Here is a 23207-nt window from a genome sequence, read left to right on the forward strand (position 1 = left end):
ACACTACTAGCTTGTGAATAACTTGGGGAATACAAATGAGGTCAAAGTTTCAGCATCAGACTTATGATACATTATTTTAGATTAAATATTATGTGGTTCAAAGAAACTAAGAGAACCAACCAACGAAAAGACAAGAATCGGGAACTACAGATTGTTATCTTAATTTTGGCAAATCAATTGAATCAAAATCAGATTACCATAATCAATAATTATGTCTAAAGTTACGTAATCTTTTATTCTGTTCTTTCCAGTAAACAGAGAAGGAAAATGATTTATTCTCGCATAAACACTGAACATGCATTAGCCGAACCAAAAATTTTGTTAAGGAGAATCAAAATATTAAAATATAAACAACAAAAAAGTCAAGTGGATTCGAAAACTCCGGTTGATCCTTTATATCATCCATTTAAAGTTGGTCATGCTTATTGAGAAAAATATTTAATAGCAATAATCATAAGAAGTAGCTCTATTTTTTCGATATAGGGATAAGGTCTGCGTACACATTACCTTTCCCCGACCTCACTAGTGAAATTTATTGGGTCGTTGTTATTGTTGTTGTTGTTATAATCATAAGACTAATGAGTATTTTGATTATATTATCCTTATCTTTTCCTTAACTAAGTAATTTATGATTAATGCCTTCTTGGATCAGTAAAGGTGGAATTAGAAAAGAAATTAATATTTATTTCTTGATTTTCTAAAGTGACAAATATGTTTGACCGTTTTCTATTCGCTAAACGGAAAATAAAAGGGGAGTATAATAAATAATCTCTAAAATTTGAATAAAAAATAATCTCTGTAATTTGAAAAGGGTAAATGGTAAAATATTTTTGTCATAATATTATACTGTTTTTGGTTTTCCGCGTGGTGTTCGGTATCTGCATTAGATCTCAATTAGATCTGAATTTGCTTTAGGAAGCCCCATATTAGGAGTCAAAACGCTTCATAACAAAGGCGATTCTTTACTCATGACTCGAACCTGAGACCTTTGGTTAAGAATGAAAATATATTAACCGTTGCATCACAACCCTTGTTGATATTGATATATTAATTATTTGATTAATGGAATTGATCTCTATAATCGGATTTTGTTTTATCATAATCTCAAAAAGCGTATATTCATTTACTGCTTCTATAATTTCATTTGTATGCATATAAATAGATCCAAGTTCTTTTCCTACACATAATAAAAATGTTTTCCCCAAAAATAAGCTATCCTTTGATCAATGCTATCTTCATTCTATTCGTCTTATCTTTTTTCAATCCCATAGAAGCAGGACTTCGTAGCAAAACATATTTGGTTTCAATTATTAATAACCTTAAAAATAGCCCTGTCCCATTAAAAATTCATTGTCAATCTAAAAACGACGATCTTGGATATCACAACCTTACATATGACCAACATTTCGACTTTGAATTTGAAGAGAATTTCTTTCATACTACTCTTTTCTTTTGTCATTTTTGGTGGCCTCCAAAAGAAAACTCTTTAAATGTGTTTAATGATGCAAATAGATGTATAAAACATGGTCCATTTCATACTCATACATGCATTTGGTTGGTGAACTTAGATGGATTTTATTTAAATGGGGTTAAAATACATGACTGGTTGTCATAATATTACCTATATTAATTATCTTCTTGTAATTTAGAATAGGAATATGATATTCTACTGAATTAATATAACTATGTTATTATGATCTCTTTCTGTGCTGGTTTCACTCATTGCTATTCAATTTTTACTTTGTTGCAACTAAATTGACTAGATTATTTAACGAAAAAATTTATTCTTCATAAATATGTCTGCACGCGCGTGTATTCTGAGAAATAGAGATACTATCTTCGTTAATTTAAAATTTTAGCTTTGGTAAGCCAAACTTCAACCGTGTATATCTGAGCATGCCAAACTTCAAGAAAAATTTATATCTCCTGTCACAAAATTTACAACTTCAATTATGTATGTTTAAAGTTGAGTCAGAAGTGGCTAGTCTTACAAAAATTTATGAACTTAGGCCATGACTTAAATAGGGGCCCCAAAATGGGCTATTTGTGCACGTGCCCCTTTGTTTACATCCCGGCCCAAGAAGCCCTGCCCATTTTTTTTTTTTTTTTTTTACTTTAGTAAAAAATTAACTAATCTCGCAAAGTTTAGGAATAAAGCTAGAATTCTTTCCCATTTTTAATAAACTAGTCTTAGCGTACGCGCTTTGCGTGTGTACCTATATTAATGAGTATATAATATTAAAAAAATATACTTGTTATAAAATAATAAAAGAAGAAGAAGAGTATTGTAGAGCAAAGTAGGGAGAAAATTCTTATTGATATTGTGATGATTTACATCGGAATATAACCCTCTATTTATAGGGAGAGAGTGACTTAGCCACCAAGTAATAAACCCTAGAATCTCTCTAAATATAGACATTCATCATAAATAGAATTCTATTTATAACACTCCCCCTTGAATGTCTATTCAACAGATAATGTGCCTCGTTAAAACTTTAACTAAAATAAAACCCAGTGGGAAAAAATTCTAGTAAAGTAAAAAGAGTACACATATCTAATAATACGCCTTTTGGTTGCCTCGTTAAAAACCTTGCAAGGAAAACCTAGTGGGACAAAACTTTGTAAGGAAAAAAGAGTGCAACGCGCATTAACTCCCCCTGATGAGAGCATCAATTCACATATTTAAGCCTTCACATTCCAATCTTGTGCACTAGCTTCTTGAAGGTTGACGTCAACAGAGATTTAATGAATAAAATAGCCATATTAAGTCCAATGAATATGTTGCACCTTGAAAATCGTCGCTATCACATTATCATGTTTATAGCATATGTGCGTAAATAGTACTTAGGATATGATACTTCAGGACCAAGAATTGTATATACTTTAAGCAATTTAAATCCTTCAAGAATTGTCATATAAGTATAGTCATATAAGTCATATAATAGACTTTAATTAGATTCATATCAAGTTTTCATGTCATGCTAGACATATAAGATATCGAAAACTGATTGCACATACCATTGACTTTATACTTTCAAGTATTTGAACAACATAGACAAAATTATGTCTTTCATATGAAACCAATTCTATTCGAATTGTGTCTCTTCCATTTGGTCCATATTTTTGTGTCTGTAGGCGACAGACTTAAGATCCTCATCTATATTTAGTGTTATCATAGATGTCGTCGACGAACATTTTATATCGATTCCAACATTTTTTCATAAAGACATAACATAGAGATCTCTTCATTCATATATTCAGGTACCTGAATCTCTCATGAGATTTTTTGAAGTGTTATGTCATGTGATCTTTTAGATCACTTGCCTCCTTATTATGATCACTTTGATCATTTGCTCATCTTCTTTATCAAGAAGTATTATTTGAAATCAATTAATATATACGCTTTAAGCGTACCATAGACTTTGTCCTTCTAGGACTTAATAGGAGCATTTGCAATGAGAATATAGTTACTTTCTTTGGACCAACAAATGCGTCTGGCATGCTTTACAGTATATTGTAAATGAATTATCCTTTTATGAACTTCAAGTTCATATTATTTTATTCGAGGATCTAGATATACACATGGTAATTCATTCCACGTAACTTTTTCTCAACTGTTTATCATGTCTCCCCCCAATGTTAGAAAAACTAACTTGTTTCCTCAACTTTGAGAATCCATCTTTGTGCGTTATGGTGTTAATCAATATACACTGCACATCAATAATAATAAGATGGAATTATTTGGTTCCTGACCCTGAACCATTTGTGAGGGAAGAATATAATATATTTTCGTATATAACATATATCAAACTGATATAGATAACTTCGTTCTCATAAGCAATATTTTAGCTATTAAGTGGAGGCACTCAATAAATCATTTTGCTAAACCAACTGTGATGTAACCCAACTTATCAACATAAACTATCTTGGATAGAAAATCTGGAAATTATGCTCTAAATTAAATTATTGAGCAAATTAACTCGCAAACACCAAGTTGCAGGTTAATAATAATCTCACATGTAACCATCTCATAGATGCATCTTGTGGTATACATGGCAGCTGAATGGGCCCATATTCACTTTTGATATTTCCAGCATTCATGGGATTCAATACCAATTTTAGTTGGTCAATTAATTAACGAGAACAAGCAATATAAGAGAATTCGTAAAGAATTTTCTAGTTCTTTAATATTTACCCATGTGAATTCTCTATTATTTTTGCACATTATGCTTAAATTGATATGGCCAAATCAATTATGCCACTGAATAAATTATCAATATTGATAAAGTTCAGGTTTACAGCATGACGTGTGCAATTATCGATAAACACCAAGTTTATTATGATATGGGTTTTTATATCAATAAACATCCACTTTAGTGTGGTGTTCTTTTATTTGTGTAGTACAAACTGGAGAATAAAGCGAGTAGCTTTTCACATACATATTATCCCGCTACAAGTTGTAGTAATAAAAGATTTCCTTTATTTATGGTCTCAATATAATCAATGCTTTCGCGTGTACTTTGGAAACTGAATAAGTTTCTTTGAGATTTACTACAACACAATACCTTATTGGTAATCAATTGTGTTTCTCCAAAATAGTAATAATTGGCTCTTCCAGAGGTCTCAATTAATTTGGTACTACTATATATTCATCAACATCCATATGGTGAATATCTCTTTTAAAGAGAAAGTTATACCATTATGGTTATGGTCAAAATTATATGCAAGAATTGTTTCTTGCATTACCGTTGTCTTTTAATAATTACATTGCCAAAATATTTTGGCGTACAATAAATACGTGATTAACGACCATTTATGCCATAATAATGACATTATTTTCTTATTTCCTCTCAAACCTCCGTCTAGAGGTGAGTGTGGTATATTCACTACCACTAGCACGTTCATATTCTTCCAAGAATGAATATATATTCATAAATTAGATGTTGTCACATTCACATCATGAATGGACAATAATCATCTATATGTGCTTTATAAAATCTCATGTCAAATATTACTTTCACAGAGTGAAGGATTATTTTGAGAATCCTTATTGTTCTCATTACCATAATGATGACAATTATAATTTCGTCTATTGCCACGTCCACATCCATTGACACATTCATAGTAATAATTTTGTCTTCTTTCAGACTTATCACATATTGCTATCACATTCTCTTAAGGGAATGAGAATGGAGCAAATTCAATGGGACGAGTTTTCAATTCTTTGTCCACAATCATACATGAATTTGATCATGGCAAGACATAGAAATTTTACCACTTTGGGTGTTTATAATTTCTTTCAAACTCCATTAGAGTTGCAATCAAAATTTATCGTCTTTGCTTGTATTTAAAATCAAATTATAGAATGTCAAGAATTTGAAAGAGAAAAGTAAAATACTTACCTTAAATTCAGAATTTAATCACGAAGGAAGTTCATAGAACAATTGACAATCATTATGCTCAATCCCAAAGCTTCTACTCAATTGGTTAGAGTCTCGTGCTGATAACGTGTTATAAAATAATAAAAGAAGAAGAAGTTGCAGAGCAAAGTAGAGAGAGAATTCTTATTGATATTGGATGATTTACATCAGAACAAAACCCTCTATTTATAGGGAGAGAGTGACTTAGTCACCAAGTAATAAACCCTAGAATCTCTCTAACTATAGACATTCACCATAAATAGAATTCTATTTATAACAATACTAATATTTTGCATAATATTTTGAATTATAAAATAAAAATATAACTTCCTGAAATTGATAAATGTTGGTCTAAAGAGGACTTTCTACTTAGTAAGTAACCATTTCTAATTATTTTTAATAGATTTTAAAGTCCTACGACCTTCTACATCAAGGAAAGAACACTTTTTCATATTTTTTTAGAATACACGCTTTGTTCATCTATCCCAAAGTATATATTTGGCATGAAATTGCTATTTGTCATTTAGAAAGTATTTATTGAATTTGATATTGAGTTAAAAAGTATCATTATTGTGAAAATTAGGTTATTTATATCGAATTATAGTATTTATTAGAATATACATATTTTGGTGCATTAATTTTATAGAAGGCGTGTATGATTAAAGGATAATGTATATTTTATTGTATCTCCAAAGATCAATCATAATTTTTCACGTAAAGTATTTTCTTTATTTCTTATTTTTGCAAAGATAACTAAATTACATAAATTTATGGGTTTAATTTCTATGATCGATTATAAATCTAGAATTAAGAATAAGAAAAATTGGAGAACTACTGATCGACTTTAGGTATAATTTTTATTTTATCTTTCTCTAAATTTTGTATTTTAATTTTATTAAAATAGAATTAATTGGTTATAATTCTGTGCCAAAGAGTAATTGAAACATATATATAGAAGTAATAACTATTTTTTACTTATTCTATGTGGAATGTTTTGTTTTTGATATTATTTTTCTTTTTTAAATTATTATGTTACATAATTCAAAAAAGAAAAAGATTTGCATTAATATTTAAGAATGAATATAATGCATAAAATTTAGTTGATATAAAACTTCTTAATATTAGGAGAAAACTTAAATTCTAGAAAAAAGTCTTGCCTACTGATAAAAGACATCCAATGTCAAACAAATTAATAGTTTTGTTACCTTGTTTGAGTTAGAAATTAATAAGGTTAACAATCAAGTCTTTGTCTTAATTTAATAATAAAGTCTGAATATAAAAATAGAAATTGGAAGTGCATTTCTTTGATCGAGCCTATTCAATTTCAAATCACAAATATTGATTACCGTATTTGCAAGTAGAGATATGGTGACTTTGAATTTCTAAATACAAAAACTTTTACCTGTCTCAAATAAGGAAAAAATATTAACCAAATTTAAGTTAAAATTAAAGTCTTAAGTATTTAGGAGATAATTAAATGACTATTTCTAAATACCAGGGAATTTAATGATGATTCCTAAATATTAAAAAAATAATATAAATTACCGTTTTGTCTAGTGTGAACTCTATTTTTAAAGGGCAAAAAAGGTTAACGACATTTCGCTAAGGACATTCGTGCTTTTAATGTAGTATAGATAATCCATATTAATAATTCAAAAGGGTATAAAAGACTAAACAACATTCTTGTATATTGATTAGTGGTCAACCATTGAAATCCAATATTGAATTATCATAATCACTCAAGCTATAGTATATTGGTGATTGGTTTACATAATTTCTAAAATTATACTGCAATAATATCATGTATGCATATAAATATTGATCCAATTACTTCTTTCCTACACATAGTAAAAATGTTTTCCCAAAAATTTACCAATACTATTTTCATTCTCTTCCTCTTATCTTTTCATCTCATTGAAGCACAACAATATTTGGTTTCAATTACAAATAATATACAAAATAGCTCTGTCCCATTAAGAATTCATTGCCAATCCAAAAACGACGATCTTGGATATCATAACCTTACTTATAACCAAACGTTTGATTTTCAATTTGATGAGGATTTTTGGGGTACTACTCTTTTCTTTTGTCATTTTTGGTGGACTCCAAAAGAGAATATTTTTGATGTGTTTAATAATTGGTGGAGATGTATAAAGCATGGACCAAAGCATACTTTCACATGCAATTGGGTGGTAAACTCGGATGGATTTTATTTGAACGGGGCTAAAATACATGACTGGTCCCCGCCCAGTCAATCGAGCGGGGCACTCCAAAAAACAGGGGCACACTGACGAAAAATTGGCCTCGCTCAGCTTTCTCAAAATCAAGGATCACCAAGAGAGGTCAAACTATAAGCTTATATATATATATATATATATATAATCTTCATTGAATTTAGATTCTGAATATGATATTTTATTGAATAAATATTAAAACACTATGTTGTGTTATTGTGATCTATTTTCCTCTTACTCCTTTCTCATCCGTTTTATATAATAATGTGCTTGGTATATACTTTCAATATATAAAAGATACAATTTCATATAAATACACACACACCCATATATATATATATATATATATATATATATATATATATATATATATATATATATATATATATATATATATATATTCGGTTATGCTAACTTATGAAATGGGATAGACAGCTATGTAAATTCTTCTTTATTATTTTAATGTGATTGGTCTACACTTTCGAATTTGAGACACAATGAAAGAAGAACTAATCATAGTTCCTCCAAATCAATTTACTTAATAAAAATATATATTTTGAAAGTTTTACTTGAGAACTAAGCCCTATCAAGGTTAATAATATGACCTTGATCCCTTCTAGGGAATAAATTTTAGGTTCCTAAATTTAATAGAGTTTCGAGCATTTATATTTAATATGACCTAAATCAAGGCTTTTATTTTTAGTAATTTGTTTAACTCGTCCAAGTTTAAATGAATTCGATTATGGCTCATTTTATTGACTTTAACACTAAGTTGAATTTGAATGACCATTAAACTGTTGGTCAAAATGGATCAAATAGTGTGACTCAACGGGTTAAAATGCAACTCAAACTCAATATACAAAATCTAATTTGGAGATTGGTATTATGTAAATTTAGGAGCACTTAAGCAAATACTTTAAGAAAAATACATCGACTTTTATTTTATTTTTTCAAAAAGAAAAATAAAAGAGAGGGGAGGTTGAGTTATCGGGGCAAAGTTATGACCACTGTTTGACCCACAATGATCCACCGAATTTCGAGCCTAATAAACTTTTGTAAGTAAATAATAACCAGTTTATTGATTTAATCTTTGATATGTTCAAGTTTGACTCTACTCGCTCATTTGCCAACCTCTGTGAGATGTGTTTGACCACAATAGAAATCTTAAGAGAGGCACTCCATATATACAAAATCGTAATTTTTATGATGATTATAACACCACGGTTACAGTATCGTACAATACTCATTAATGTTATACATGTGCTTTTAATAATTTTAGTTGCTCTTCGATTCTCAGAGTAAAGTTTTGTCTGCAAAAATGTGAAAGAAGTTAATATATAGGTTTTAATGAATATCTATGCCATTAAAGTAATTACGAAGGTTTGAAGATTTTGGGCAATGTTAAGTTATTAATTTTAACATGATCAAAATTATTAATTAACAGTTCCAATAATAAGTAATATTCAAAATAGCATGGTCTAGTCAGTTTTTGGACTGGTAATTGAAATATGGCCAGCATTTACAAAGTCATTAAAAATAGACACTATTTTATGCGGAGATAAAATCTGGATAAAAATATCCTAGCTGAAATATGAAAATTTTCAGCATAATATGCTAGATTATGGAGCTCCACCATAGTTCTAGAAGAAGAAGAATGGATCATTGCGCTTATGCATAGACTACCAGGCACTTAATAAAGTACCTACCTTGATTAGTTTGTGAGTAGTCTATCTAGACGACATAGTCATCTGCAACAACACCTTGGATGAGCATATGGAGCAATTAATAAAAGTTTTTCAAGTGTTGCAGGAGAATAATCTATACATCAAGAGGGAGAAGTGTGAGTTTGCACAATCAAAGGTGCATTTCTTTGCCATTTAAGATCATCGCCTAGGTGGGTAAGATCTCATACAAGCTTGACATGCCATCTTATCTTAAGATCTATCCTGTATTCCATGCCAGCATGCTTAAGCTATATCATTAAGACACAGATGTGTCACGCCCCAAGCCTAGGGGTGAGACCGGCACTTAGTGCCTCAACTATCCTTGCGTATCACTTGCGACTAAGAGACTCTGAACATGTAATGTCATATCTTGGACATGGGCCACATTGCAATATAATATGCGATGCAAAATATAAAACTGAATAGAGACTAACGCTGACTAAACATCAACATAAAGCTGGGCCGGCAAGACCGTCATAATTACTACAACAGACAAGACAACAAAATATACGTACAGAGCCTACAAGCCATACATACTATATTAACTGACAGGATATATCTACAAGCCTCTACTAATAGATGTACTATGATCGGAACAGGGCTCCGACCTACCCTTAACCTATCTACATATATGCACAAGATGTACTCCAAACTGCTAGACCTGGCAACTCCAAAAGACGGGGAGCTTACCGATAAGGCTGAACTCGGGCATACACCTACTGAGAAGGTCTACTCGTCTGTATGTCCGAACCTGCATGCATGAAATGCAGCGCCCCCAGAAAGGGATGTCAATACGAAATAATATACCGAGTATGTAAGTCAATATACTGAAGCTAAAACTGAACAGATAATATAAATAACTGAAAATAACTGGGAGTCAAAGAAAATCTGAAGATATGCTCATCTGCTGATACTGACTCAATTCTCTCAATATAGTGAGTAAAATAGTTGTCCGGCCCTATAAGGCTCGGTATACATATATATCTGCTCTGCCATAGTAGGCTCGCTCATAAGCGCTCGGCCATACTAGGCTTTGTATCTCGACCATTTGGGCTCGCTCATAGGCGTTCGGCCACAGTAGGATCGATATATAACTTACCATCCATAACAGGCTCGGTATATACTTACCATCTGATTAGAGGTTGCCCCAATAGAGGCATGCCCATCGATAGCTCGATGGTAATGAAAATACTTTTAATGTTGTATATATGTAAACTCTCTTCTTTTTTGGCCGGAAGAAGGAAATACTCAACTGAATATGTAGTCCCGATAAGAAAAATATGGTAACTTACAAAACTAGAAAAATATATGTAATTTGCGAGACTAGCAAAATATACGTAAATTCCGGGATACGAATTTTTCTCTATGCCTCGTTATCAAACTTGTATAGTTACAATCTTATGCTAAAATGAAGGAAAAACTTAGCCTTAACATACCTGGATTAGGAACAACTCTGTATAATTATCCCGTTGGAAACCTTCGTGGATTCAATTTAGAACCCAAAAATCGAATTTAAGTATCTGCGCTTTGGATTTGAACGAATGGATTCTGTTCTGTTTCTTCAACGTTTTTCTTAAGACCAAGTGTCTTTGAAACTTTTTCAAAAATCAGACTTTTTACATCAAGGTGATTACTAATCTCTTGTTAAAAAGAATGGAATCCAACACACTTAAAAGTCTTTACTTAATACTTACTTCTCACATTTTCTTGGTTTGAAATTGAAAAGGGAAATGTTTCTGATTCTTCATGTCTTGGAAAGGACTTACTTGATTCACTTGAATCCTTAGCAAATAAGGTTCTTGTTTTTTTTTTAAAATCAAAGGCATAATGTTGGGATAATGCCTACAAACAGTCTTTCTTGATAAGACTTATAATTTAGCCCTTTTTAAGACACATGTAAAGGTGAATCTGTGACGACCCGGCTGGTCGTCTTAAGAATTAACACCCCGATCCCCTATTAACTGCTTTTCCTAAGTTTATTTCTGCTATTTTGATTTGCCGGGATATTCGGTTTTGAGTTTCAGAGAGTTTTGGGACACTAAGTCCCTAAATGAGAGTTTAAGTGTTGGAAAATTGACCGTAATCAAAAAAGTGTGAAGACGACCTTAGAATGGAAATCTGATGGTTCCGTTAGCTCCGTTAGGTAATTTAGGGCTTAGGGGTGTGTTCGGATTGTGCTTTGGAAGTCCGTAGCTAATTTAGGCTTGAAATGTCGAAAGTTGAATTTTAAAGTTTCTGGTTCGATAGTGAGATTATGATCCTAGGGTCGAAATGGAATTCCGGAAGTTGGAGTAGCTTCGTAATGTTGAATGTGACGTGTGCGCAAAATTTTAGGTCATTCGGACGAGGTTTGATAGACTTTTTGATCGAAAGCGTATTCTTAGAGGTTTTGGAATTCTTAGGCTTGAATCCGATGAAAAATAGGTGTTTTGATGTTGTTTTGAGTGTTCCGAAGGTTGGAACAAATTTGAATGATATTTTAGGATTGGTTGGCAAGTTTGGTTGAGGTCCCGAGTGTATTTTTGATACTCAACGGGTCATTTTGGAACTTGTTGGAACTGCAGAACTACTGGTATCTGGTTTCCTTAATCGCGTTCGTGCCCTTTCCTCCGCGTTCGCGTAGTGTAATTTCGGAGGATGATTTAATTGTCCTTCACGATCATATGTTTTGGCTCACGATCGCGGATGTCTGCCCCCTCCTCTTTCGCGTTCGCATCCCTCCAATCGCGTTCACGTAGTAGAACTAGGAGTCGAGGGTACTGTGACCATTTCCCCTTCGCGTTCGCATTGCCCCGTCTGCGAATGAGTAAGACTGCCTTTTTCCTCTTCCGCGTTCGTGTGCTTCATCACGCATTCGCCTAGCCTAGTTCAGGAGCCATTAGCTTTTCCTCTTCACGATCGCACATCATTTTACGCGATCGCGATGTACAAACATCTAGACAGAATATAAAAATTTCAAAATCGAGGGTTTAGCCATTTTTATCAAAACTTAAGCTTGGGAGCTCGGATTTGAGCGCGATTTTGAGGGATTTTTAGAGATATCAATTGGGTAACGATTCTTAACTCCTTTTTGCTTGTAACCCATTAATCCAAACATGAATTCATCCTTTAATTTCGGAATTTGTATGAAAATTGGGGGAAAGTTCTTAGACCAAGAATTTGAGTTTTGATTGGGGATTTGACATTGGATTGAGATAATTTTTGTATGCATGAACTCAAGAGAGTGTGAGGATTCTGAAAATATAAATTTTACTCGATTCTGAGACGTGGGCTCGAGGGGCATTTTTGTCATTTTACCTAATTTCGCGTATTGGCTTAGAATTGCTTTGTAGAATCAGTTACTTGAAGTGTTATTTACGTTATGCAATTGAATTGAATAGATTTGAGCCATTTGGAGTCGAGTACTCGTGGCAAGAGCGTGATTTCGAGTTGATTATTGAGCCGGTTCGAGGTAAGTGGCTTGTCTAACCTTGTGTGGGGGACCTTCCCCTTAGGATTGGTTTATTTGGTAATTAAAATGCCTTGTATGTGAGGTGACGAGTGCATACTTGTGCTAATTGTTGGAAATTCGGTTTTTCTTTAAGTAGTTACTAGTAATGTTTCCTTTCCTGTTTTTATTACTTGCACTATTAAGCCTGTTGTTAGCTTAGGAAAGCATGTCTAAGTGATTTAATTACTTTATTTGCTCAAACTGCCTTACCTGAATTCTGTGCAGCATGCTAGGCTAGAATTACTTGTTGCCTTAATATGAAATTTTCCATTTCTGAGTATTTTTCCTGTTGTTGCTGTGTATTTACATTAGGACTATGGATGTGGGATTCCGATAGATCCCCCTTGTCTATTTATTTGGGACTACGAATGTGGGATTCCAATAGATCCCCCTTGTCTGTTTATATGGGACTACGGATGTGGGATTCCGGTATATCCCCCTGCACAGTTATATGGAACTACGGAACTGCACCCGGTAGATTACCCCAGTACTGGGTATTTATATTTGAGACTATGGATCAGGATTTCGATAGATCCCCGCACACTGATAGTTGGACTATGGGACGGGATCCCGGGAGATCCTTCGGATATATATATATGATGGACTATGGGACGGTATCCTGGGAGATCCACTGGATATATGTAATTGGGAGTACAGGTCGGTATCTTGGATGGTTCCCCGGTTGTTATCTCTGTGTTGAGTTGTATTTCCTTTCTGTGATTATTTTGCCTCTGTTCTAGTTGTTGTTGCTCTTTCTATTCTATGTTATTTCTTACTATTGCACTTAATTATACTGCCTTGTTCTACACTGTTATACTTTGTATTTTATTTAACTTCAGTATGGCCCTGACCTTTCTCGTCACTACCCGACCGAGGTTAGGCTTGGCACTTACTGAGTATCACTGTGGTGTACTCATGCCCCTTCTGCGCATGTTTTTCATGTGCAGATCCAGGTACTCTCATTCAGTCTTATCATCTTTGAGATGAGGCGCGGACTTCGAGGTATATATGCCACGTCTGTAGACCGAGGAGTCCCTTTCTATCTTTTTGTAATAGTATAGCCCTTCAGTATTTCCCTTTTTGTTAGACAAATTCTAGAGTTAGAGCTTCTTATGTATCTCTTAGCTTGTGATTCATGGGTTTCTAGGTTTTGGGAGTGATATATATATTAGATTTGAGAGTTATATTTTGTATGTCGAGCGACACTTTCAGACGTTGTTTTATTATATTATTTCTGTTTTAAATTGTTTTATTTCCGCAAATTTGGTTTTCTTCTGCAATTTAGGCTTACCTAGTCGTAGAGACTAGGTGCCGTCACGATGGTTCACAGAGGGCGAATCAGGGTCGCGACAAGTTGGTATCAGAGCTCTAGGTTCATAGGAGTCATGGATCACAAGCCGGTTTATTAGAGTCTCGCTGATCGGTACGGAGACGTCTGTAGTTATCTACGAGAGGCTATGTAACCGTTAGGAAAATTCCACTTCATTAGATTTCCCTGTCGTGCGAGATTTTTGACATCACGATTTCTGAACTTCTATCTTCTATTCTCTCACCGATGGTGAGGACACGTGCTACCAGAGATGATCAGGCACCCGCGTCCATATGAGAGTCACCAGAAGTCGAGGCCGGGGTAGAGGCCGAGGACGCGCATGTGGTTTAGCCAGAGCACCTACGCGAGCTGCCACCGAAGTGCCACCAACAGTTCCGACGGAGTCCAGGCACCAGATGTGCCTACTGCTACTACTGCTCTAGCACTTCACGAGACATTAGCATAGTGCTTGAGCATGTTTGGTACATTGGTTCAGGTGGGGTTGATTCAGGTTGTACAACTTACTACCTCACTGATCGGGGAAGGGACCCAGACTTTCGCTACCCCCACTCCAGAGCAGCGAGTTCTCATTGGTCGGGTTCCAGGTGTCATAGCGACACAGCCTGTGGTCCCATTTCAGCGGGTGATACGCCGAGTAGAGGACGGGTGGGTCCAGGAGAGAGAGGACAAACGAGTTCAAGAGAGAGAGTATAGGGAAGTAAGGAGACCTCGTAGACTGGAGAGACCCACTGGTCCTTATTTTGGAGGAAGAGTACGACATGGTAGAGGTTTTGTGGGCCAACCAGCTCAGTTTGCATCTCAGATTTCACATAGTGTTTCAAGTGTTCAGTGGTTTTGGAGTACCCGTACCGCATAGTTCCACTGCCATGTCCTCCCAGAGCTTGTTCTGAGTATGGTGACACACGCCATGTGGTGAGGGATTGCCCTATACTTGGGAGGAGTGCACCTCCACAAACTTCTCAGCCACAACGCGCTCCATAGAGTTCTCAGGCTATGATCACCGCACCAGTTGCTAACCCACCTGCTTATCCAGCCAGAGGTGAAGGTCGGGGAGGTAGAGGTCGCCCTAGAGGGGGGGCATGCCAGATACTATGCCCTTCCTGCCGTACCGAGGTTGTTTCCTCCGATTCTGTCATCATAGGTATTATACTGGTTTGTCACAAAGATACATCGGTTCTATTCGATCCAGGCTCTACTTATTCTTATGTGTCTTCAAATTTTGCTCCACATTTGGGTGTATCTCGGGATTCTTTGAGTTCCCCTGTTTATGTTTCTACTCCTGTGGGAGATTCTCTTGTTGTGGACCGCATCTATCGGTCATGTTTGGTCGCTCTTAGTGGTTTTGAGACCAGAGCTGATTTATTGTTACTCAGCATGGTTGACTTTGATATTAACTTAGGCATGGACTAGTTGTCGCCCCATTACACTATTCTTGATTGTCACGCCAAAAACGTGACACTGGCTATGCCAGGTGTACCGCGTGTTGAGTGGAGGGGTACTTTAGATTAGACTCCCAGTAGAGTTAATTCTTTTCTTAAAGCTCAACATATAGTTGAGAAGGGGTATGACACATATTTAGCTTATGTGAGAGATGTCAGTATTGATACCCCTTCGGTTGATTTAGTCCCAGTAGTACGGGATTTTCCTGATGTGTTTCTAGCTGATCTTCCAGGCATGCCGCTTGATAGAGATATTGATTTTGGCATTGATCTGTTACCGGGAACTCAATCTATTTCTATTCCTCCGTATCGTATGGCTTCTCCTGAGTTGAAAGAGTTGAAGGATCAGTTGTAGGAATTGCTTGATAAGGTTTTATTCGGCCCAATGTATTACCTTGGGGTGCTCTTGTCTTGTTTGTGAAGAAAAGGGATGGTTCTATGCGTATGTGTATTGACTATCGCCAGTTGAACAAAGTGACAGTTAAGAACCGTTATCCATTACCTCGTATTGATGATCTGTTTGACCAGCTTCAGGGCACACGGGTGTTTTCTAAGATTGATTTACGCTCAGGTTACCATCAGTTGAAGATTCAGGAGCTAGATATCTCGAAGACTACTTTCAGGACTCGGTATGGTCATTATGAGTTCCTTGTTATGTCATTTGGGCTGACCAATGCCCCAACAGCCTTTATACATTTGATGAACATTGTGTTTCGGCCGTATCTTGACTCGTTGTCACACCTCCTTTTTCCGCACCCGATAGGGTACAAGGGAGTTTTTCCAATTAAAGGACAATCGAAAGGGGATTTATTTATTTATTTCAGAGTCGCCACTTGGGAGATTTAGGGTGTCCCAAGTCACCAATTTTAATCCCGAATCGAGGAAAAGAATGACTCCATGTTACAGTCTGCGTACCAGAAATCCGGATAAGGAATTCTGTTAACCCGGGAGAAAGTGTTAGGCATTCCCGAGTTCCGTGGTTCTAGCACGGTCGCTCAACTGTCATATTCGACTTATTTATCTAATTTTAAATACAATTACGAACCAATGTGCCAATTTTAACTTTTTACCGCTTTATTATTATTGTTTTTACAAGAATGTGAACATCGCTTAAAACACATCTTTGGACTGCATCACATGAAATGCACCCACAATCCGGAACGCATTTTATTTGATGTTTTGAGATTTGGATTTGGGTCGCATGAAATGCACACCCAAGCTTAAGAAAGTAAATTATTAAATAGGCGCCTAAAGAGACTATCGCGTTATTATTTTCGGGAGGTCGTGAAATTCGCTAAACGACCCTCCTGAATTCTAAGTAATTTTAAACAAGTATTTACTGAGGGCCCCGCAATTTGCATTTTTTGTTTGTCGAGGCTCGTCCCATTTATTATTTTAAAAATGAATTTGCAACGTCATGGAAATGCATCTCAGACCACGTCACAATCAATGTACCCGTGATTAGAAACACATTTCGACTCCGCTGAGATTGGGATTTGGGCCACCTAAATGTGCACCCGAGTTAAGGAGAATAAATTATTAAAGGCGCGCCTAAAGCAACTAGCGCATTGTTATTTTGGGGAAGGCCGTAAAATTTGCTAAACGGCATGTCCTGAATTCTAATTATTTTAATATATATATTTTTGTGAGGGCTCCGTAATCTGTACATTTTTATTTTTGGCGAAGCTTGTCTCGTTTTTTTATTATTATTATTTATTTTTATTTTTATATTTTTTTTAAAAGGATGTCATTTTTACGCCTTTAACAATACTAAACCTTACGGCTTCTTTACAACTAAAATCTCATAACTTATCAAAATTTAATAAAATAAGTCTAGTGAATGGGTGTTTCGGAAGTGGTAACAACAAGTACTAATGCTAATTTTGCCCGAACAAACTAAGCAAAAGACCACGAACAAATTAACACCAAACTTGTGTCATAGAACAACTAGCCCAACTTAATTAAATGACATCGAATAAACAAGAATAACACAACGCAAAATGAACAAAATGCATACGATGCAAACACGAGCAGAAAATTATCATACCAATTTCTATATTGCATCTTCGAACATTTAACGTAACATTTCCTTATCTAATGCTTGAAGTTTACTAACCTGAACAAACAGAGACGGATAGAGCCACGGACCAGCCCTCAACATCGACCTCTACGGATAACCTCGACCGGGAAACCATAGAAAAGGTTATCAAAGCTCGGACGGAATAGCTCGCTCCAGAAACTCGAACACGAACGGACTAAAAATGAGTCATGGCTACAACTGACTTTTCCAGGCGGTCATTTGGGCGTGAGGGAGCTGAACGGAACAGCAGCGATGGCCGGATTTAATGGAGGATCGTCGGACTAGTTTTTTTTTGGTTACGACGAAGGAGAAGAAATGGTCGTGGGCTGGTGGTTTGGATGTAGTGTCGACGGTCAGTGATGGGTGAGGCAGGAGGCAGAAGCAGCGACGGGTGGTGGCGAGCGTGCTGGGCGTCACTTGTGGTCGACGGGCAGTGGACGATGGGCCATGACGACGAAGGCTAAGACGCGCAGCGACAACTGCTCAGAAACGCAGCCACAGGTTGGTTTAGATGGAGCTGGAGCTCGTAGCGGGCGGCAATGGTGGTTGACGACGCAACAGTGATTGTTGCTGCTCAAAAGAACGAGGGGTCGTGGGGGGTGGTGTTTGGACTGGTGGTTTTCGGACGTGAGGCTAGTGAAGCTGATGGAGGTGGCGTTTGGGTGGTGATGGAGTGGTTGCGATTGGTTTCTGTTTGGTGGTGGTGGAGCTTTGACGTGGGGGAGTAGGGTTATGGTCGCCAGTGGTACCAGGGGTAGGGTTTTGCTAGTTTTTTTTTTTCTGTTTTTCAAAAGGAGGAGGAAGATGAACAATGCCCCTCCTCCAATTTTCAAAGTCTGTTTTTTTAAAAATTTTCCCAAAGTCCTCCCCTTCAAAATGTTTTGTCCGTGTGTTTTGTAATGGGTTTGCCCAGAAAAATGAGCCCCACGCGTGGTGGGGTTCGAGGCTTGTGTTCCCCACGCGTGGTGGGGTTCCCCGTGTATGGGATTCCGTCCGTGTTCCCCACGTGTGGCGGACTCTGATTATTATGGGCTAGGTCCGAAAATTAGGCCTAAAAGCGGGTAAGTTTGAACCCGAATATTTATTCTTTTTCTCGGACCCGATTAAGGACACGACGTTGCTTAACTAGTCCTATGCAAGCAAAATAACTACCAAAAATAAGACTAATATTTAAACAAAACTATATCTTTTTTAATATTTTTTCAAGATTTAAAATAGCTACAAAGCATTAATAAAACTATTTTTTTTGTAATTTTCGTTTTTAAATAAGGATAAAATATAAAGTAATATTTTTGTATTTTTCAAAAATTAAAATGACTACAAAACCTTAATAGAATTATTATTTTTTTGTAATTTTCGAAATTATATAAAGTACAAAAATAAAGTGCAATTTTTGTATTTTTTCAAGTTTATGAGAAATACATAAACTAAAATTTGTATATATATTTTTGTAATTTTTCTTTTTGCAACGAAATAAAGTAAAAATAGTTAAAATAGGCATATTAGACCTAAATTACATATTTATGCTAAAAATGTGAAAATTCTCGGGGAGGGTCAAAAATCCGGTGTCTACACTCGTTAATCATTGTCTTTATTGATGATATTCTGGTGTACTCTCGGAATCGGGAAGATCATAAGCAGCACCTGAGGACCGTGCTTCATCTCTGAGAGAGAAGAAGTTATATGCTAAGTTCTCGAAATGTGAGTTTTTGTTGGATTCAGTGGCATTTTTAGGCCACGTGGTATCGAGTGAAGGTATTCAAGTGGATTCGAAAAAGATAGAGGCCGTGCAGAGTTGGCCTAGACCATCCTCAGCTACTGAGATCCGCAGTTTTCTTGGCTTGGCGGGATACTACCGCCGTTTTGTGAAGGGGTTTTCATCTATTGCAGCCCTTATGAACAGGTTGACCCAGAAGGGTGCTCCGTTTCAGTGGACGAAGAAGTTTGAGGTGAGCTTTCAGAAGCTCAAGACAACTTTGACTACAACCCCAGTTTTGATATTGCGTACAGGTTTGGGGTCTTATACGGTCTATTGTGATGCCTCGAGGATTGGCCTTAGAGCGGTGTTGATGCAGGACGGTAGGGTAATTGCCTATGCATCCAAACGGTTTAAGATACATGAGAAGAACTACCCTGTTCACGACCTTGAGTTAGCTGCCATTGTTCACGCCCTGAAGATTTGGCACCATTACTTATACAGTGTGCCTTGTGAGATTTATACTGACCATCGGAGCTTGCAGCACTTATTCAAGCAAAAGGATCTAAATTTGCACCAGATGAGGTGGTTAGAGTTGCTGAAGGACTATGATATCACTATTTTGTATCACCCGGGCAAGGCCAATGTGGTGGCCGATACTTTGAGCTGCCAAGCAGAGAGTTTGGGGAGTTTGGCTTATTTACCAGCATCGGAGAGGCCTATGGCGATGGATGTTCAGGCCTTAGCCAGCCAGTTTGTGAGGTTGGATCTTTCGGAGCCCAGTTGGGTTCTAGCTTGCGCGGTTTCTCAGTCTTCCTTATTTGATCGTATTAGGGAGCGGCAGTATGATAACCCTAATTTGCTTGTCCTCAAGGAAAAGGTTTAGCATGGTGATGCGAGAGATGTGACTATTAGTGATGATGGGGTATTGGGGATGCAGGGTCGGATCTGTTTACCCAATGATGATGGACTTCGAGAATTGATTCTAGAGGAGGCCCATAGCTCGTGGTATTCCATTCATCCCGATGCCGCGAAGATGTATCAGGATTTGAGACAGCACTACTGGTGGACACGAATGAAGAAAGATATAGTTGGATTCGTAGCTCGGTGTCTCAACTGTTAGCAGGTGAAGTATGAGCACCAGAGACCTGGTGGGTTGCTTCAGCAAATAGAGATTCTGGAGTGGAAGTGGGAGCGGATCACCATGGACTTTGTAGTTGGGCTCCCACGGACTTTGAGAATGTTCGATGCTATTTGGGTAATTGTGGATCGGCTGACCAAGTCTGCTCATTTTATTCCTGTGTGTACTACTTATTCCTCAAAGCGGTTGGCGGAGATCTATATCCGGGAGATTGTTCGACTGCATGGTATTCCGATTTCCATCATTCCAGATAGAGGTACTCAGTTCACATCACGGTTCTGGAGAGTCGTTCAGTATGAGTTGGGTACTCGAGTGGAGTTGAGTACAGCACTTCACCTCGAACGGACGGATAGTCCGAACGCACTATTCAGATTCTTGAGGATATGCTCCGTGCGTGTGTGATTGAGTTTGGAGGGTCTTAGGATCAGTTTTTGCCATTGGCGGAGTTTGCTTAAAACAACAACTATCAGTCCAACATTCAGATGGCACCGTATGAGGCTTTATATGGTAGGCGGTATAGATCCCCGGTGGTTGGTTTGAGCCGGGTGAGGCTAGACTATTGGGCACAGACTTGGTTCAGGATATTTTAGTGAAGGTTAAGATAATTCAGGATAGACTTTTTACAGCCCAGTCCAGACAGAAGAGTTATGCAGACTGGAAGGTTCGTGATGTTTCCTATATGGTTGGAGAGCGGGTTCTGCTTCAGGTTTTGCCTATGAAGGGCGTTATGAGATTTGGGAAGAAAGGGAAGTTGAGTCCGAGGTTTATTGGCCCTTTTGAGATATTGAGGCGTGTTGGGGAGGTTGCTTATGAGCTTGCCTTACCTCCCAGCCTGGTGGGAGTTCATCCGGTATTTCATGTTTCGATGCTTCAGAGGTATCACGGTGATCCGTCGCACGTGTTGGATTTCAATTCAGTCCAGTTGGATAAGGATCTATCCTATGTTGAGGAGCCAGTGGCAATATTGAACAGGCAGGTTAGAAAGCTAAGGTAAAAAAACATTGCATCAGTCAAGGTTTAGTGGCGGGGCCAGCCGGTCGAGGAGGCGACCTGGGAGACCGAGCAGGATATGCACAGTCGTTACCCTTGTAAGCACGTGATTTTGCCCAATATGAGAATTACTCCCAAAAAAAATTCAAAAATAAAATAATTTTCCTTGGTGTGCAATTTTGTGATATTTTGAATAATTATTTGTATTTGTCGGTGCATGTTTATTTGTTAAATTAATAAATAATATACAAAAATATGTCTCATTTTGCATGTAGGATTTAATTCTACAATTGTTAGTAATTAAGTTTGTTTTACAAAAAATAAAAATCACAAAAATAAGCATCGTTTGCATTTTTAGCATTCAATGTCCAAATATATAATTTTTTGCTTAATTATTACTTAATTGTGCGTTAATTGTTATTGGGAGTTAATTTGCGCTTTTATAACTTAATTTAGTTCTTAATAATAGTTTAAGTATTTTTATAATTTAGTTTTAGAGAAATAAAAGAAGAAAAGAGAGCGAAAATATAAAGAAAGTCGGAATTGGGCCTCTTCTTCGATTTCTAACCACAGGCCCAAAAAATGGCCCAATCTTCCCAAACGACCCAGTCCATTTCGAACTGGGTCAACCCAGTCCATAACCCAACATCCTATTATCTTACATTTTACAAAACAAAAAAAAGAAGAAGAAGAAAACCCTAAAACTAACTCACCCCCCCTTCTCTTTCTCTCTTCTCCTTCACCATCTTCAAGCTCCATCCATGGCTGCCCTACCCCAACGACCACCCCCTCCAGCCCTTCCCCCTCACCCCGTCACACTCATACACACACGCACCAACACCTCCATAGCTGCCCTCATCCATCGAGCTTCGTCATCGTCAAGTTTGAGCTCATCCATGGCTTCCCCTACTGCATCGTCTACTCTTTCTTGCTGCGATCAGTTGCTTCTCCTTCTTGCTGCGTACCAGCTGCTACATCTAGTCCTCGACGAACTGCTGCTGCTGCTCGCATTTCTGGGCGTCAATCTGCTGGCCATGGCAGCCTCATCATCCGTTTATTCCGCTTCATCTTCCTGCGCCGTTGCTACTGTTTCTGCTTCCTTCTCCGACCACCCATGGCTGCGTTTGCTGCTGCATTACAGCGTTGCCGAGCAGCTGTTGCTGCGTCTCTTCTCTTCGTGCTTCTGCTGCTCGAGACCGCTGCTGCTTCCTTGTCGCGGCAGCTGTTGCTGCTTTCTTCTCCAACTGCTTCCCGCGGCGTCTACTGTTGCTTCGTCTTCTTCGTTTTGTCAAAGGTCGAGTTTTTTTTATTGAATCGAAGCCCGGACATATTTGTTTACAATCGAGTTCGTCGTTGATTCATCTCCGGTTAGTTGTTTTTGAGTTTTATTTTTGTCTATATTTCATTTTTATATTTCTCGAAGTTAAAATCGTTAAATATTTGATTCTTGTTTTGTTCGTTGTTCATCATTGAAATAATTTTCTAGTTTGTTCATATGTTTTGTTGATTTAATTTTCAGATTCAAATGAAACTTTGATTAATTAATTTTTCAGTTTGTTTCATGTTTGTTTCATCGTTCTTATTTATTGTTTAGGTAAAAGTTGTTAGTTTAATGTTGGTGAGATACAAATTGAAGTTTAATTAATTGTTTCTTCAATTTGTT

At 36.7% G+C, this 23207-nt stretch overlaps 1 protein-coding gene across 1 annotated transcript in view; it reads right to left on the minus strand.

The window, feature by feature from the left end:
- LOC142161978 (non-functional pseudokinase ZED1-like) overlaps positions 1 to 22555 on the minus strand; it is a 38019-nt gene extending 15464 nt beyond the window's left edge. The window contains exon 1 of the mRNA XM_075218272.1: positions 22467 to 22555. Coding sequence (XP_075074373.1) covers positions 22467 to 22555 — 89 coding nt within the window. The remainder of the gene's footprint in view (positions 1 to 22466) is intronic.
- Positions 22556 to 23207: the final 652 nt, after the last annotated feature.

The sequence above is a fragment of the Nicotiana tabacum genome, chromosome 7, assembly GCF_000715075.1.
Source record: "Nicotiana tabacum cultivar K326 chromosome 7, ASM71507v2, whole genome shotgun sequence".
Taxonomy (NCBI): domain Eukaryota; kingdom Viridiplantae; phylum Streptophyta; class Magnoliopsida; order Solanales; family Solanaceae; genus Nicotiana; species Nicotiana tabacum.